The sequence below is a fragment of the Phocoena sinus genome, chromosome 15, assembly GCF_008692025.1.
Source record: "Phocoena sinus isolate mPhoSin1 chromosome 15, mPhoSin1.pri, whole genome shotgun sequence".
Lineage (NCBI taxonomy): Eukaryota > Metazoa > Chordata > Mammalia > Artiodactyla > Phocoenidae > Phocoena > Phocoena sinus.
Window position 1 is genome coordinate 14,392,736 of NC_045777.1, and position 16,186 is coordinate 14,408,921.

Genomic DNA, 16,186 nt, shown 5'->3' on the forward strand with positions numbered 1-16,186 from the left:
GAGAGAAGGACCAGGCAGGGGACTTGAGGCTTTTTGGAGCCGTGATTCTCAAGATGTGGTCTCTGGACAGAAGCATCAGCATCACCCTGGGGGCTTGTTAGAAATGCAAATTCCTGGGCCCCCCACCCCCCGCCCTAGACCTGCTGACTCAGCAACTCTGCAAGAGGTGGCGTGAGCGCTCTGGGGTTTAACAAGCCCTCCAGGTGATTCTGATACGCACTCAAGTTGGAAGAGGGAGTGTTCTAGAATAATCTCCCCAGCCCATCCTCCCTGATGAACCTGCATGTGCTTGGAATGCCGCTAACCTAGGAATGTTCTCTCCATATCTCCCTCGGTCTGGTTCTCTTCTTGTCTGTCTGTCTCTCTTTCTGCTGTGTGTCCGTTCTGGCCGCATTTTCCCTCTGTGTGTCTTTAAATCCATCTTCCCGTTTGTTTCTCTCGTCCTCTCTCACTCGCCAATCTCTCTCCATGCATCTCTGTCTCTCCACCTGTCTCCATCTCCCGTGTGGTTTCTCTGTGTTTCTCGGTCTCGGTCTGTCCCCGCCCCTGCTGGCCCAGGCCATCCGTCTGAGGGTGCACCCCCTGTACCTGATGATCCCCGGCACAGTTGGGCTGCTCCTATGCCTTCATGCTTCCGGTCTCGACACCCCCCAACTCAATCGCCTTCGCCTCTGGACACTTGCTGGTCAAAGACATGGTGAGAGTCTGGGCACTTTCTAGCAGAGGTCTGGGGAGGTGGGTGGACGCCAGGGGTGGGCAAGGCAGGACTTGTGCTTCCCCCAGCATCCCGCAATTTCTGAATAGGTCCTTCCGAGTAGGACCAGAAATACACCTTTTAGCAAACACTCTGAGATGATTCTCATGCTAGGCAACTTCAGGAAGCACTGCCTCGGCGACTACTTTCCAAAGTTTGCTTCAGAGACGAGGGGCTTCCCCTCTCTCTGGGGCACCGCCCTGTCTTCTGACTTGTTTGGCCAAGCGCTCTGTGCCCGGTGGCGGCGTCTCTAGGAGAGGAGCAGCGGACCACACCTGGGACTTAGGGCCGGGCCTCGGTGCCCAGCCTGCTGGAGAGGAAACAGAGGCCGAGGGTCGTGGCAGTGGTGGGGGACCTCCAGCTTTCGGCAGAGCCCCCTCAGGCTCCACTGCTGAACCGGCTCCTGGCCCCTCCTCTGCCTGCTTCCTGCTGCCCTTCCCCCCTCCACTGGCTGCCTCGGGCGTCCTGCACCGTGGGTGCTCAGGGACCTAAGCTTCGGGGTCCTAAGCTGGTGCAACTGAGATGGGGGAATCTGCTTATCCAGTCCTCAACCCACGCAGGCTCTGCAGGCACAGAGTTCCCCCAGGACAGATGGAGACAGTGAGAGGCAGAAAGAGATCACAGAGCAAAGAGACTGCAGGGACCCGGGCAGACAGACGTTCATCCACTGTGGGTTCATTCACTGCACAGATATTTGCTGAGCACATTCCATGTTCTGGGCAGGGGGTTGAGCAGTGTAGGGGAGACACAGGCCTGCCTCTAAGGAGGTTGCCTTCTATGAGGGAGACAGTAAATGAAAGGCAGAGGGTATGTTTACTGATCAAAGCAGATTATTTTTAGGTTGTGTGATCCTGGGTGAGCCCAATTCTCTGAGCCTCATTTTCCTCTTCTGTAAAATGGGAATAATGATGATGATGATAACAGCCCTCACAGGGTTGCTTTCAGGGTAAATTACATAGCTCTGTGACAACTGCATGGCACAGTGCCTGGCACCTAGAAACCACTCAGTGAGTGGGGACATTTTCAGCTCCTTGAGGGTCAGCCTAAGGCATGTAAAGACGGAAGGGTCTTGGGTATCGACCAACCTGGGTTTGTGTCTGGCCCCATCACTTCCCAGCTGTGCAGTCCTGGGCGAAGGGCTTTCTGACTCTGAGCCTGGGCTTTTCCATCTGTATAATGGGCCTCGAGCAGATCCCCCCTCACTCTGGGCTCCGTTGCAGGCGCGGACGGGACTCCTGATGAACGTGATGGGCGTCCTACTGCTCAGCCTGGCCATGAATACTTGGGCACAGACCATCTTCCAGCTGGGCACCTTCCCGGACTGGGCCAACATCCACCTAACCAATGTCACAGCACTGCCAGCCACCTTGGCCAATGACACATTTCAGACCCTCTGAGTCCCCCTCAGGTACTCTCTTCGGGCTGGGCCCTCCCAGAAGGTCTCGCCATCATCTGCTGTCAGGACCCTACAGGACGATCAAGCAGTTCTTCTCTGTGATCCGGTGCACAGCAAGCAAGGGTGACTTCCAGTGGTCCACTTGGGTCCACAGGCTCGTTTTCTAGGGATACCTTCTCCTCTGTCATGCAGTTCAGGGTGCAGCTGCCTCGCAGATCTGCTGGCTGAGCAACGAGCTCCTTTATCTCTTGAGCTGTTCTGTGGTTGGGACGCAAGGAAGCCCAACTTCAGCAACAATAAGCACATCTGGAATGGCGTTTGTCCCGAATAGGTAGCGTGGGAAGCACAGCTAGCATCCCTCACTGACTACACGAGTTACCATCTGGGAGAGACCATCTTGCCTTTAGAGATCACCTTCCTTCAAGAGACTCTGGGGCTGCTGTGTCCCAGTCCAGCTGTTCCAGCTGTTCACAGCTGGTGTGCGCTCTGCTTGGTGGGGCCCAGTTCTCGACCAGTTTATTCACATATCACCCCTGCTGATACCCAGCAGCCAGCGGTATTTTCAATCCCTGGAGACGGCGGGGGGGGGGGGGGGGGACAGATGACATCCTGAGGACATGGAGATCGTGCAAAGCCTCCTTGTTGCTCCCGGGCTCTCCGGGCTCCCGAGCGCACAAGAGGAGTTCTAGAACTTTCCACCCAAGCTTATTAGGATTTTCCTGTTCGGTCTGATTCAGTGGTGGCCACAGTTCCAGGGTCAGGGCCAAGTCTGGGCCATGCCCTCTCACAGGTGATCCGTGGCCCCTCCAGCCAGGCCCCTTCCGCACGTGGCCCACAGGGGCCTTCACGGCTGCAGCCTTCTTCTTCTTCCAGGAGCTGGTCTTTACCTCCCTGCCCCGACCCAAAGCGGTAAGCATGTTGATTAGCAAAGGCCACATTTTTCAGGGGTGAGAGAAAAGTCAAAAGATAAATTGGGGCCTTGTAAGAGGTCAGATGTCTCAGGCAGGGAAACACCATAATCCTCTTCTACAAGACGAGGACAAACTTAAGACTTCCCCTGAGCCAGTGGCTGGTGGGCGCCTGTTCCTAGATGATCTGATCCCTCCTTGCTTCAAGTAGGAACATCTCGAAAAGGCGCCGGCTGAGGGGCCCAGAAAGCTCACATCCCCGACTTCTACGCCTCTGAGGGATGAGGTTCCCCAAGCAGCTCGGGCTGGGGAAGCAGCACCCAGGGACTGAACTTGTTCTTGAAACAGCACAAGTGAGTCATGGATGTTCCCCTGGGAGCAGTGGGGAGGAGGGAGAATGGGCTCCCTGTCCTTCCCGTGGGGTTACTTCAACATTTAGGTCACAGTTACAGCCCTTTGGGGTGGGCGTGCACTTCTATTGGATGGGGCAGTGGAGAAATTCATTCACAGAGAAACCCAAGGGGCTTATAACCGATGAATCGTGATTTCAAATACTTCTGATTGAAAATTCTATAAAATAAAGAATGTTAATCAACCCTGGGCCTGGAGATTATGTGCCTTTGTGGGCATAAAACAGCTTCAAAGCCCTAAGTTCTGGAACTGGGGATTTCACAGAATTGACCTCCCTGACCTCACCTATTCCTGACTGCTCTCCCCTCTCCACTCTCTACTCCAGCCACATACTCAAACTCCTCCTGCCTCTGGGCCTTTGCACATGCTGTTTCCGTTACCTAGAACACTTTGCTCCCAAATATATGCTTGTTTCTCACTTTATTCAGGTCTCTTGCTCAAATGTCACCATCCCCAGAGAAGCTTCCCTGACCATCAGGTCTAAAATATCACCCTCATTACTTTTATCCCTTATCCTGCCTTTATTTTTTCTCCTTAATATTTAGTCAGGACACTGTATTATTTACTTTCCTGTTTATTAACTTTCTCTCCCTCTAGAAAATAAACCTATGAGAATACAAACTTTATTTTGTTCAGTGTTGTAACTCCAGTTCCCAGAACAGTTTCTGGCACATAGTAGATGCTTAGTAAACATTTGATAAGTAAATCTATACCAGAATTTATGAGAAAGCAAACACTCACTCTTCAATCTGGGGTCTGTTTGGCTCATTTCTTTATTCACTCATCTTCCATTTATTCATTCAATAGTATTTATTTAGAATCTGTTACGTGCTAGTCCACTGTCCCCAGCCACATGGAGATTAGCCCTGGAGACAGGCAGTAGGCAGGTAAACAAATAGGTAAAGTGACTCTGGGTCATAATGTGGGCTAAGAAGAAAATGAAACTGGCCAATGTGAGAAACCTATGGCTATGTTAGCTATAAAGGCTATGTTAGCCAGGGTGGTCAGGGAGGACTTCTCTGAGGAGGCGGCCCTGGGCTGAGACCAGTAGGAGTCAGCCATGTGCTCAAGGTGGTGTGGGAGGAAAGGAGATGGCAGGGGTGGTACAGGGTCATTAGAAATTTATCAAGGACTCATCTGGAATACACAAGGAATACCCAGAAGCCAGAAGAGACAAAAACAAAACACTTACCTGAGGCTGCATAACAAATCACCCCAAAGTTCAGGGCCTTAAAAACACAACACATTTCTGCACTTGGTCAGAGTTCTGCAGGCCTGGTTTTGTCTCTGCTGTACATGGTGTGGCTGGGGCCACTCAGCTGGGGGTTTAGCTGGCGCTGGGAAGTCCATGATGGCTGTGGACCCTCCAGGGTCACGTGGCTTCTCCAGGAGTCCAGCCTGGACCTCTGTACATGGCAGTGGGCTTCTCAGAAGGCAAAAGCAGAAGCTACAAGTCCCCTTAAGGCGTGGGCTTGGGAGTCCAAGAACGAACGTCAATTCTGCCACATGTATTGGTCACATCAGGTCACAGGGTTAGCCTGGGTCAAGGGGAGGGAAATAACTCCGCTCCTTAATGGGTGGAGTGCCATCCACATCAGGGCAGAAGATGGCTAGCCACCAACTTTGGAAGCCTTCCACCATAACACCCAAGAGAAAATTGGGTGAAAGTTACGAATATGCCGTTCTGAAAAAGGATATGTGAGTGGCCAGCAGGTTTATAAAGAAATGCTCAGACCACTTGTAATCAGGTAGGGGCAAGTTAAACCAAGGTTCAACAAAATGCCAATCAGACTGACAAAAACTAGAAAAGTGGACAGTGAGTGATGGTGAAGTGCGAGGACACAGAAACCCTTGTTTTCTGTTGGCGAGACAACTATTACCGTCAGCCTGGCAAGCAACTTGGTAGTAATCGGGGATTCATTGTCTGCATTCCCTATGGCCCATCCTGTTCTTGGGCTTATATCCCAGCAAAATTATCCCATGGGTCCCTAAGGAGACAATGTAGGAGGATATTCACGCCACAGTTGTCTGAGGTACCAAGGAGCTGGAGGCCACCAAGGTGACCATCACTGGGGAAGAGGGACATTTAAATAAAACATGGAGGAAGCACACCGTGGAAACATGGCCACAAGCAGACGCGATGAAATGTGGAGTGATAGCATGGACACGGACAGACTCCAGCACAAACGTCAAAGAGAAGTGCAGGATCATGTGGGCAGAGGAATGGAAGCTGTGAGGGTAAATGGGGGAAAAAGGTGAGTAAAACTCGTTGAGCGAGGAGTTCAGTAAGCCGCATTGGACAGCTGGCTCCACCCATAACATCTGTATGACCTTAAGCAGGCCCTTTACTGTTTGGACTTTGGTTTCCCCATCTGAGAGATGAGGGTCTAGTTACAAGGTGTGGGCAGGTGGTCACTTATGGAAACCACCAGAGAAAGCATAGACCCTGGTGGTGAGAGGAAGGGCTAGTCATGGAGAAGCACCTCTCAGCCCGGGGTCTGCGGGACAGCTGCTGACCTGGAGCTGGCAACTTTAGTCCAGGGACACATCCAGCCCTTGATGACTTCACAGGGAAGTAGCTGCCCTGGGTCTTCCTCCCCTCTCTCTCTCTCAGCTCTCCTGCTGGGGCTCCCCAATGGGCAAACACAGCTGTATTGATGAGGGTTCTCCAGAGAAACAGAACCAACAAGATGTGTACGTATGGAAAGAGTTGCAGTTCGAGCCCAAAGGCAGCCTGCTAGCAGAATTCCCTCTTGCTCAGGCGAAGTTGGCCTTTTGTTCTTTTCAGGCCTTCAACTGATTAAACGAGGCCCACCATGTTATGGAGAGCAATCTGCCTTATTAAAACTCCATTGATTTAAATGTAAATCTCATGTGGAAACACCCTCACAGAAAGATCCAGAATAATGTTTGATCAAATATCTAGATACCGTGCCCCAACCAAGTTGACACATAAAATTAACCGTCATACCAACAGAAGCCAGAATGTAAGGGAGTCCTTTGATGCAGCCAATCCAGGTCCTCCTTTATAATTTTTTTGTATTAATTACATGTTAAAAGGATAATATTTTGGATGCACTAGGTTGAATAAAATATTTTATTAAAATTATTTTCACTTTTTTAATGTGACCACTAGAAATTTAAAAATTTTCTATGTGACTCACATCATTTCTCTAAGAGAGCACTGCCTATCCAATAAGACTCTAGCCACCTCTCCACATTCTGAAGCCAACTGGACGGTGGCAACATTCTACCCCCACAAGCTGTAAACTTCAATGACTCTAATATTCTATGGACCTCTGATTGTGATTCTAGAAGTGAAGACTTACCACTTCCTCTTCATGTTCTGTCTTATGGCTCTGAATCCTCCACCCAGAATTCCCCTCAGCAAAGCTCATTCTATTTTTGACGATTCAGACACTCCTTCCGGATGTTGTGGGCTTAGGCTCAGGCCAGCCTTATATAGGCAGAAGTGACTGCCTGTATGTGCTGAGAAAAGCCAAAAATATCTTCTGCCCTTTCCCTCCCTATGCTCACATCCTCCCAGATCTTATGCATCCACTAGAGGCCCTGGGGAAATGACCAACATGTTCCTTGACCAATCAGCTCCCTCGTGCCAGTGCAGTAACTAAGCAAATGCCGGTGTTTTCCAGGACTTTTCCCTCCGACCAGCACAATGCCCTGAAGTTTCCTGTTTGATGGGACCCAGGCCATGGGATCTGGTCCAGTGGGCATCATAGAGGCCTGTACGATCTGGTCTGAGAAGCCTGGGGCTCACTCAGGCCAAACTATCAGTCCAGGTTGGAAAGAGCTGGCCTGGAGCATTTATATATTGTTTACTGGGCACTGAACATACATTATCACGTTGAATTCTCAACCCTAAGAAGCACGTACTAGTATTCTCCTCATTATAGCAGAGTACATCCAAGTTCAGAGAGGGACAGTGTCTTTCCCAAGGTCACACAGCACAGTAAGTGGCATAGCTGGCCTTTGAGTGAAGTCTGCCACCTCCACCCCAGGGACCCTGCAGATCAGAGGAACAGCTAGACTGCTCCCTGCATCAGTCCTACTGAGGCCTCTGTCAGAACTTGTACACTGGTGGCCTTCATGCTGGCTCTGGCCCACAGTCCTACCAAGATTGGCCTGCACAAGGGTCTTTCACTTTTTAAAAATACTGGCTTTTGAAACTTGGAGGCTTCTACATAAAATTGGGAATGACTGGCATCTTTGGAAAAACTGGCCACCCTGGTAATGTTGGGCCTCATTTTTGAGGGGCTTCAACCCTTGGCTGGAGCGGAGTAGAAGCTACCCTTTTCGAAGGGCCTCCACATGGCAGTTCACTGCTGTTTCCACCTGGCCCTCTGCTCCTTACCTTAGGTGGCCCCTGCAGGGGCCTGCATTTCCTGCCCTTGGTCTACTCTGCGTGCCCAGTTCTTTGCAGACTTGACAGTGGGCTGGCTTCCTAGAGGGGCTTGTGATCCAGGAAGGGTGTTAAGCCCTCTGAGGACTACAGGTGTCTCATCCAATTGTGTGACTATGAGAATGCCACTTCCCTTATCTGGGCCATGGAACACACTCCTTCAGGCCTGAGCAAGTGACCCAGGCAATGTCCTTAGAAAGGAAATGACAGGGAGTCTGGGATACTGCCTAACTGTGCCCCCCGCCCCAGTCCATCCTGTAGGATGGGGGACTGGGGGGCTCAGGAGAGGCCTCCTGGCGGAGGTGGTCCTGCTGGCAGTGATGGGGCACAAAGACACTGGAGTGTAGCGGGGAGCAGGGCCTGCCTTCCAGGAAGGGATTGGCTTTCAGAACAGCCCAGAAGTGTACCTGCAGGGCAGTGACTGCGGCAGAGCCCACAAACAGAGAATTCACATTCACTGAGTGCCTGCTCTTGGCAGTGCCAGATGCATCCCAAGGTCAACATGAATCTTGTGAATTCTTCCCTCCCCACCAGTAGGGCCCAGTGGCTGACCAGTAAACTCTGGAGCAAGGATGCTGACGATAAATCGTGGCTCTACCTGTTACTAACTGAGCGGCTGGGTTAAGGGACTTAAGTCTCTGGATCTCAGTTTTCTGAACTAAAGAATGGAAATACCAGTCCCTGCCACAAAGGGTTGTTGGGAAAAAAAGATTCAGTGAACGCCAAGAGAAGCTATGTAGCAGCGTGCCTGATACTTAACAAGTACTCGATAAATGTTAACTGTTCTTATCCTTACGCTCTTTTAAGAGGAGAAAACTGAGACAGAGAGGCAAGATCACCTGCCCAAGGTCACACAGCTAGGGAGGGACGGAACTGTGATTGGAAGCCAGGTCCATGTCGGGATAAAGACAGGAAGGGAGCTGAGAGGGAGACCAGAGTCCCTGACGATTGGAAAGAGTCATAGCAGAGGTCCAATTGTCTCCTGTGGGTTTCCACCCCCTAAGAGTTAGAGATCAGGCTCTTCTGGGGGCACATAACTATGCAGGGGGAAGGAACGTGAAGCCGAGCTGAGTTCTAGCCCCAGCACTACCGCTAATGAGCTGTATGGCTTCTCTGAGCCTCAGTTTCCTCCTCTGTAAAATGGGACTAATTCTACCTTCCTGCTATCAGGATTAGAGACTTTGCTTGGAAAAGGCCTTTTCTCTCCTCCCACACCTTCCACTGGCTCCTGCCTGCAGGAAGAGGATGAGTCAGCTTGCCTACCCCCCTGGGAGGTGGGCCCAGGCAGGGCGGGACAAGGCCACCAGAGGCACTTAAATCAGGGCAGAAAAGCAGAAGTGACAGTTCTGGTCACTTCTGGAGGACGGAATTCCCCCTACTTCCTCTCCACTTACCTTCACTGCCTGAGCCCGCCTGCCCAGATCCACTGCTGTTCAGGGAGCATGAGGGCCCCCCGAGAGATAGCTGAGCATCTCGTCAGGACCGGGTAGGTCTGGGGACTTGGATACTGGGGGCCGCAGGCAAGAAAACAGTCAGTGGTCAGGCCTGATGGGTATGAGCTAGGTCTCAGTCTCTGCCATTCCCTGGCTGTGTGATCTTGGGTAAATCCTCACCTCCTTGAACCTCAGTTTCCCTATCTGTGAAATGGGAGTAATAATAATGTCTATGAGACTGTTGTGAGAATCGAATGAGAAAACGCATGTTTAGGGCTTGCCATCGTGCTCGGCTCAGAGTAAGCACCCAACGAGTGGCAGCAGCTTCCTTAGCATTTACAACATTCAGCACAGACCTGGGCACCCAATATGACTTAGAATTGTTTTTCCATTCCAATATCATTCAAATTATTAGCTATCATTTTAACAGCTACCATGTTTCAAATGTGAATTATACAGTAGAAGGGAGTTTAGTCCCAAATTAAAATGTCAGTGGGACTGGGAAGACCATAATTCATCACCTCTAACCTGAAGTGGGTCCTCAATGCCGCCCAGCATGTATATAACTTCCCGAGTTCATTTACTCTCCCACTTTCCTGGCCACCTATGTTATACCTTCTTCTTCGCCTTCAAATTTCTATCATCTCCTCTAGCATCCTCACCATCGGTGCTGATCTGCCTTCCTGCTACCCTGAACAAACAGAAGCAAACGTGCTATAGTCCACAAATATTTATGGAGCACCCACTGTACATCAGACACTATTCTAGGTCCTCGGTATTTATCAGTGATCAAAAGAGACCGAGTCCCTGCCCTGGTGGAATTGAGGCTCTAGTGACAGGTAATAGCTGACATGGTACTTCCTATGTGCCATGACCCTATGAGGTATTACTTTTATGCACCATTTTACAGATGAGAAAATTGAGGCACGAAGAGGTTAAGAAATTGACCGAGGTCACGCAGATGGTGAGTGATGAAGCAGGGATTTGAACCCAAGCAGTCTGGAGGTCACGCCCTTAACTATTGCTCTTTCTGTGTATACTGGTTGATACCGATACATTAGTATGCACACCTTACCTGTCCATTCATCATCACCTGTAACCATTTCCTGTGCCTTCCCACCTGCTACTAAGGATGAACAGCCCCTGCTCCTTTCTAAGACCAGCCCCAGCTTCCATGCTCTCAATCTCACCCATGCCACTCGCTGAAGAACGTCACACCAGCAAGCCTCCCCTTCATCAATGTCTCCCCTCTTGATTGGATCCCCCGTCTGCAAACATGCTCAAGTTCCTCCATCCTAAAGGAACTTGGTTCCATTTCCCATGTCAACTACTACACCATCTCTCTGCACCTTTACTGCAAAAATGACCTGAAACCGTTGTCTGCACTCGTGCCTCAATTTCTTCTCCATCCATCCTCCCTTGGGTCCACTCTAGTGAACAAGCCACCCAGCTGCCCTGGTCCAGGTCACCAGTGACTTCCACGTGGCTAAATCCAATGGTCATTGCTCAGCTCTCATCTTTCTTGACCCATTAGCAGCACTTGACACGTTTGCTCACTCCCTTCTTGAAACATTTCATTGACTTGGCTTCCCAAGCTCCACAGTGCCTGGCTTCTTGGTCTCCTGGGCTGGTTCCTCCTCATCTCCCAACCCATGAACCCTGGAGTGTCACTAAGCTCTGTCCTCGGAGCTCTCTCCTTCCCATCAGCACACTGTCTTAAGGAATCTCATCTACTCCATGACTTTAAATACCGTCTATCAATCCACAACTCCCAGCTTTATATCTCCAGCCTGCTCTCTCCTCTGAGTTCCAGATTGTTTCCAGTCACACGTTCAGCAGCTCGCAGCTCAACTTTCTGACTGAATTCTTCCCCTCCCCCCTCCACCCAAACCTGTTTCAACCACAGATTTCCCATCTCAGGAAACAGCACCTCAGTGCTTTCAGCTGCTCAGACACAAAACCCCATTGTCATGCTGAACCCCCCTCTTTCTCTCACACTCACAACCAATCAGTCCGCCAATCGTGTTGGCTCTTCCAGCAAAATGTATCCAGAGCCCAACCTCTTCTTACTATTCCTCTGCTATCACTCTTCCACGGAAGCTCTATGAGGCCAGGAATTCTCCTCTGTTTTATCCATTCCTGTTTCTCCAATGGCTAGCACAGAGTAGTAGCTTAATAAATATTTGTTGAATGAATAAATAAGAGTACAATAAAGGAGAAAAGTTCCTCAGAGATCAACTGGTCCACTCTTCCCATCCTCTAAATTATAGAGGAGATACTGAGATCCATAAAGAAGGAGTGTCCAGGGTCACACTGAGCTGACCAAGACTATGAATTCAAGTGAAAAAGCATCTCTCCCCATTTCTCTCTCTCTCATCCTCTCTCTTTCATTTGTGCTTCTCTCTCCATGACTCTTTCATTCCCTTGCACCAGTTGTCCTCACAAGACACAAGAAGCCCAGGTATTCTTCCTCTCATCCTCAGGAACTGCGTGCAAACTAGTTCTTCCCTGACAGCTCAGTGAGAATAATCCTGGGGAAGGCTCTGATTGGCTCAGCTTAGGTCATGTGGGTTTGGGGTGGGTTACTCTGATTGGCCCACCTGGGAGGAGTGCCCACCACTGTGGCTAAAGGGGTGGAGCCTGTTGGCAGTTGACGAGTTTGTAGGGCAGGGGCATTGGGCAGACACACGATGCCCCAACCCTCCTGATAGAGGCTCCCCCTATCTCCTTGTGTGCAGGTGGAGATTCTGGTACCTGGGGCTCCACAAGGCCCTCGCCCTGCTGCAGGCTGCCTGGGTTGCCTTCTCCCAGCCTGTCCCAGCCAGCTGTGGCCAGCTGCTGACCCAGCTCCTCCTGTGCGGTTCCCTGACCATTGCTGCCGCGGGTCTGACCTACTATGGGCTGGTGTCCCTGCTGCTTTATCCTCTAGGGCCCTCGGCCATGGCGGCCACTGTCTGTGGCCTCCTGGCCTTCCTGGGCCTGGGACTGGTGCCCCCCGCCCGCTGTCTGTTTGCACTCAGCGTGCCCACCCTGGGCACGGAGCAGGGCCGCCGTCTGCTCCTATCCTGGAGTACCGCCACCCTGGCCATCGTCGTGGTGCCCAACATCTTGGCCAACATGCACGCAGCTGGGCAGGTGCTGAGGTGTGTCACGGAGGGCTCCCTGGAGAGTCTGCTTAACACCACTCACCAGCTGCATAGAGCCTCCCAGGCTCTGGGTCCTGACGGCCAAGCAGGCAGCCAGGGCCTGACACTCCAGGCCCAGGGCGATGGCTCCGCCTTCCGGCTCCACGTGTTCAGGGTCACTCAGCAGGTCCTGGAGGACTTCTCCGGCCTGGAGTCCTGGGCCCAGGTGGTGGCACTGGGGACCCAGCGGGCAGTCACAGGGCTCTTTATGCTGGGCCTCCTGGTGGATTCAGCCTGGTACCTCCATCGATACCTGACTGACCTGCAGTTTGATAACATCTATGCTACCCGGCAGCTGGCTCAGCAGCTGGCAGAGGTCGGGGCCACGCACCTGGTGGCCTCCCCGCCAGCCTGGCTGCTGTGGGCGGCCCGGCCAAGGCTGTCCCAGGGGGAGCTGCTGAGTTGTCTCCTAAGGCTGGGGCTGCTTACCCTGCTCCTGATGGCCACAGCTGTGACAGTGGCCATGGACCACGTGGCCTTTCTCCTGGCGCAGGCAGCCGTGGGCTGGGCTCGGCAGCTTCCCGCTGTGCCCGTCACGCTCACCATCAAATATGATGTAAGTGCCGTGACAGGAAGGTGGGCATAGAGTCATTTCCTTGAGGGAGAGGTTAGGGTTTGTTAAACCCTTGACTCAAAATTGAATTTTACTTGCCTTCGAGTCGTGGTGCTTGGATACGCTGTGGGATCCAGGGGCTTGGGCAGACGAACCATGTAATTCTCACGACAGCCTGAGGCAGTGGGTTCTGTTTTCACCCCTTATCGCAGGTGAGGATACTGATACCCAGATATATTAAAATAATTTGCCCCCCAAGGCCACTCTTCACACGTCGCAGCATATCCCAGCCTCATTTTTCTCTCTTGTACAAACTGGATCAATCCTCCTCACCCTACAAGGTTACTGTGAGTCTTAACATGTGGTAGTCTCGAGAAGTACCCGGGCGGCTCCATACCACATGGGAGATGTTTAATAAATAGTGACTATTATTAATAGCTCACATCTGTAGATAACAGACTGGAGGAAGCCTTAGGAACAGCCCACGGGCCAATCCTGCCAGCTTCCTGTTTTTTCTTTTTGCAGTATGCAGGCCTCTCACTGCTGTGGCCTCTCCCGCTGCGGAGCACAGGCTCCGGACGCGCAGACTCAGCGGCCATGGCTCACGGGCCCAGCCGCTCCGCGGCATGTGGGATCTTCCCGGACCTGGGCACGAACCCGCATCCCCTGCGTCGGCAGGCGGACTCTCAACCGCTGCGCCATCAGGGAAGCCCAGGTTCCCGTCTTTTAATTGAAGCTCCTCACGGACTCATCCTCATAAAATTGTGCTTACTTGATGGACTAGAACATCTGAAGTTTCACTAAGGGCTCAGAAAAGAGTAAATGCCCTTAAGCATGAATTGGTTTTCTCTAAAGTGTTCCCTGCAAAGAGTAATAACAATATAAATAGCATTTGTATGGTGCTTTTTATTCCGCAAAAAGCCTGTTTCAGGTTCCTGATCTCAGTTGACCCTCGTCAAAATGGGCAGATTTTGCGCCCATTTTGCAGATGAGGACAGGGAAAGCTGGACCCGTCCAGACCCACAAGCATCCAGATGTGGTGGAGGGCAGGGAACGGCTGGGGTGTCTGTCTGCTGACTTGGCCTTTTTCTCCTTTTTGAAGGCTGCATACACCATCCTGGGCTTCATCCCTTTCCTCTTCAACCAGCCGCCTCTGGAGAGCCCCTTCCTCTCTGCACACAACTCCTTCCAGTGGGAGCTGCGCTTCATCGCCCCCGGCTGCCCGCTGCTGCCCCCCCGGCACCCACACACAGCCGCCCACCTGGCTGCAGGCGCCCTGCAGCTCGTCGCTTGCTCCACGGTCCTCCTGGAGACCTACGCCCGTCGCCTGAGGCACAGCATCGCTGCCTCCTTCTTCAAGACCCAGGAGGCAAGGAGGGTCCGCCACCTTCATGCCCGGCTCCAGCGAAGATATGACAGGCACCGAGGCCAGCAGCTGGCCCCGGGCACTCCATACTGCTCCTGAAACCCGGGCCGGGCAGCAAGCACCTAGAACGGCTAGACAGACCTGCTGGATACCTGGAAGTACAGAGAGCAATGGCGCCGAGAGGAAAGCACTCTGGAGTTGCCCAGACCTGAGTGGTAACCTTGGCCCTTCTGCTGCCTCCCCTGTGTGACCTTGGGTAGGTCGCTTCACCTCTCTGAGCCTTGGTTTCTATATCTGCATAAGGACTGCGTAGCAACAATCAGTGTGACCTACTTTGCACATGGGAATGTGTTAAGGGCGCAATGAGATACTGGGCAGGAAAGGCCTGGATAAACAGAAAAGGATGATGCAAAGTGAAGACAGGGTTCCTCCAGCCAGTGCCAGGTGTCTGTCCAGGCTTCCATCTGCATAGGCTGCTGTACCTGGTAGATGGAGAGTTTGCACCCTGACGGTGTCTAAACGCCCCTGGAACTTATTTATATGTCTCTGAATCTTCTGAACTTATTTATAGTCATTAAAATTTTCTTGATTTTATAAATAAATGTATTTATTAAGTTCTAAATTAGATTGTTATTCCTTTGCTTCAAATTCCTTCAGGGTTTTCCCATCTAGGGTTGCCAGGTTTAGCAAATAAAAATACAGGACACCTGGTTCAACTTGAATTTCGGATAAACAATGAATACGGGTTTGGTACAAGTATGTCCCGAGGCTACTTATACGAAACCCGCATTTGTTGTTCATCTGAAATTCAAATTGATGGGTAATCCGTATTTTACGGCAACTCCATCCCTATCGAAGTTACAATAAAATCGCAACTCCATACCCTGTGGGCTTCGTATTCCCTGTTTTTCCCTCCAGGTCGTTCTCTGCCTTTCTCTCACCTGCTCTCTTTCCCAGGAGTCTGACATTTGTGGTTCTATCACTCTGGTTCCCTTGACCTCTGACTCCTGGTTGGGCTCAGCCAATGGGAGGCACCGGCAGGTGATTTAAAGTGGGAAGAGAGAATGAGGTCAGGCTGTTGATCCCTGCGGCCTTCTGGGCATTTTTTTTGGCAGAGGCCACGTTCCACGCTCTGGGTGACCTCGCTCCCACTGCTACGGTACCCCCTGCGTTCCAGAGAGGCACAGCTTCCATCTACCAGGTACAGGTCTCTGGGGGTGTCGCTATCATTCCCTTAACCAAGTCCCCACCTCTATGCCTTCATTAAATTCTCTTTAGGGAATTCCCTGGCGGTCCAGTGCTTAAGACTCCGTGCTTCCACTGCAGGGGTCACAGGTGCAATCCCTGGTCAGGGAACTAAGATCCTGCATGCTGTGAGGCCAAAAGAAAAAGAAAAAAACCTCTCTGTAGTTATCCCTTTGAGAGCTCTTTCCTGGGTCACAAAACCTTGACTGAGCCAGCCTCTTCCTCCCTCCCTATGCCCTGGCCGCATGGACTTAAGCTCCTCAGAGGCTGGTTTGCACCTCGGGGCAATGCCCTTGCTATTCCCATATCCTGGAATATACTCTTCCTTCAAGTCACGGCATGGCCGGCTTCTTTGCATCATTTGGGTATTAGCTCAAATGTCACCTCCTCAGAGAAGCCTTCCCTGACTATTCTACCTAAAACTGTCCCATCCCACCTAGTTCTACTCTATCACAGGAGTCAGCAAACTCCAATCTGTGGGCCAAATCGGGCCTGTTTCCATGAATAGAGTTTTA

The 16,186-nt window shown here is 51.6% G+C and overlaps 2 protein-coding genes across 2 annotated transcripts in view; both read left to right on the forward strand.

The window, feature by feature from the left end:
- SLC13A3 (solute carrier family 13 member 3) overlaps positions 1 to 3,654 on the forward strand; it is a 76,226-nt gene extending 72,572 nt beyond the window's left edge. The window contains 3 exon segments of the mRNA XM_032604551.1: positions 559 to 609; positions 611 to 697; positions 1,975 to 3,654. Of these exon segments, the coding sequence (XP_032460442.1) occupies positions 559 to 609; positions 611 to 697; positions 1,975 to 2,151 (315 nt within the window). The 3' untranslated portion in view covers positions 2,152 to 3,654.
- Positions 3,655 to 9,331: 5,677 nt separating this feature from the next.
- On the forward strand, positions 9,332 to 14,819 carry OCSTAMP (osteoclast stimulatory transmembrane protein). Its single transcript, XM_032604776.1, is given in 5 exon segments — positions 9,332 to 9,375; positions 12,061 to 13,063; positions 14,163 to 14,585; positions 14,587 to 14,664; positions 14,667 to 14,819. Coding segments are annotated over 5 exon segments (1,701 nt in total).
- Positions 14,820 to 16,186: the final 1,367 nt, after the last annotated feature.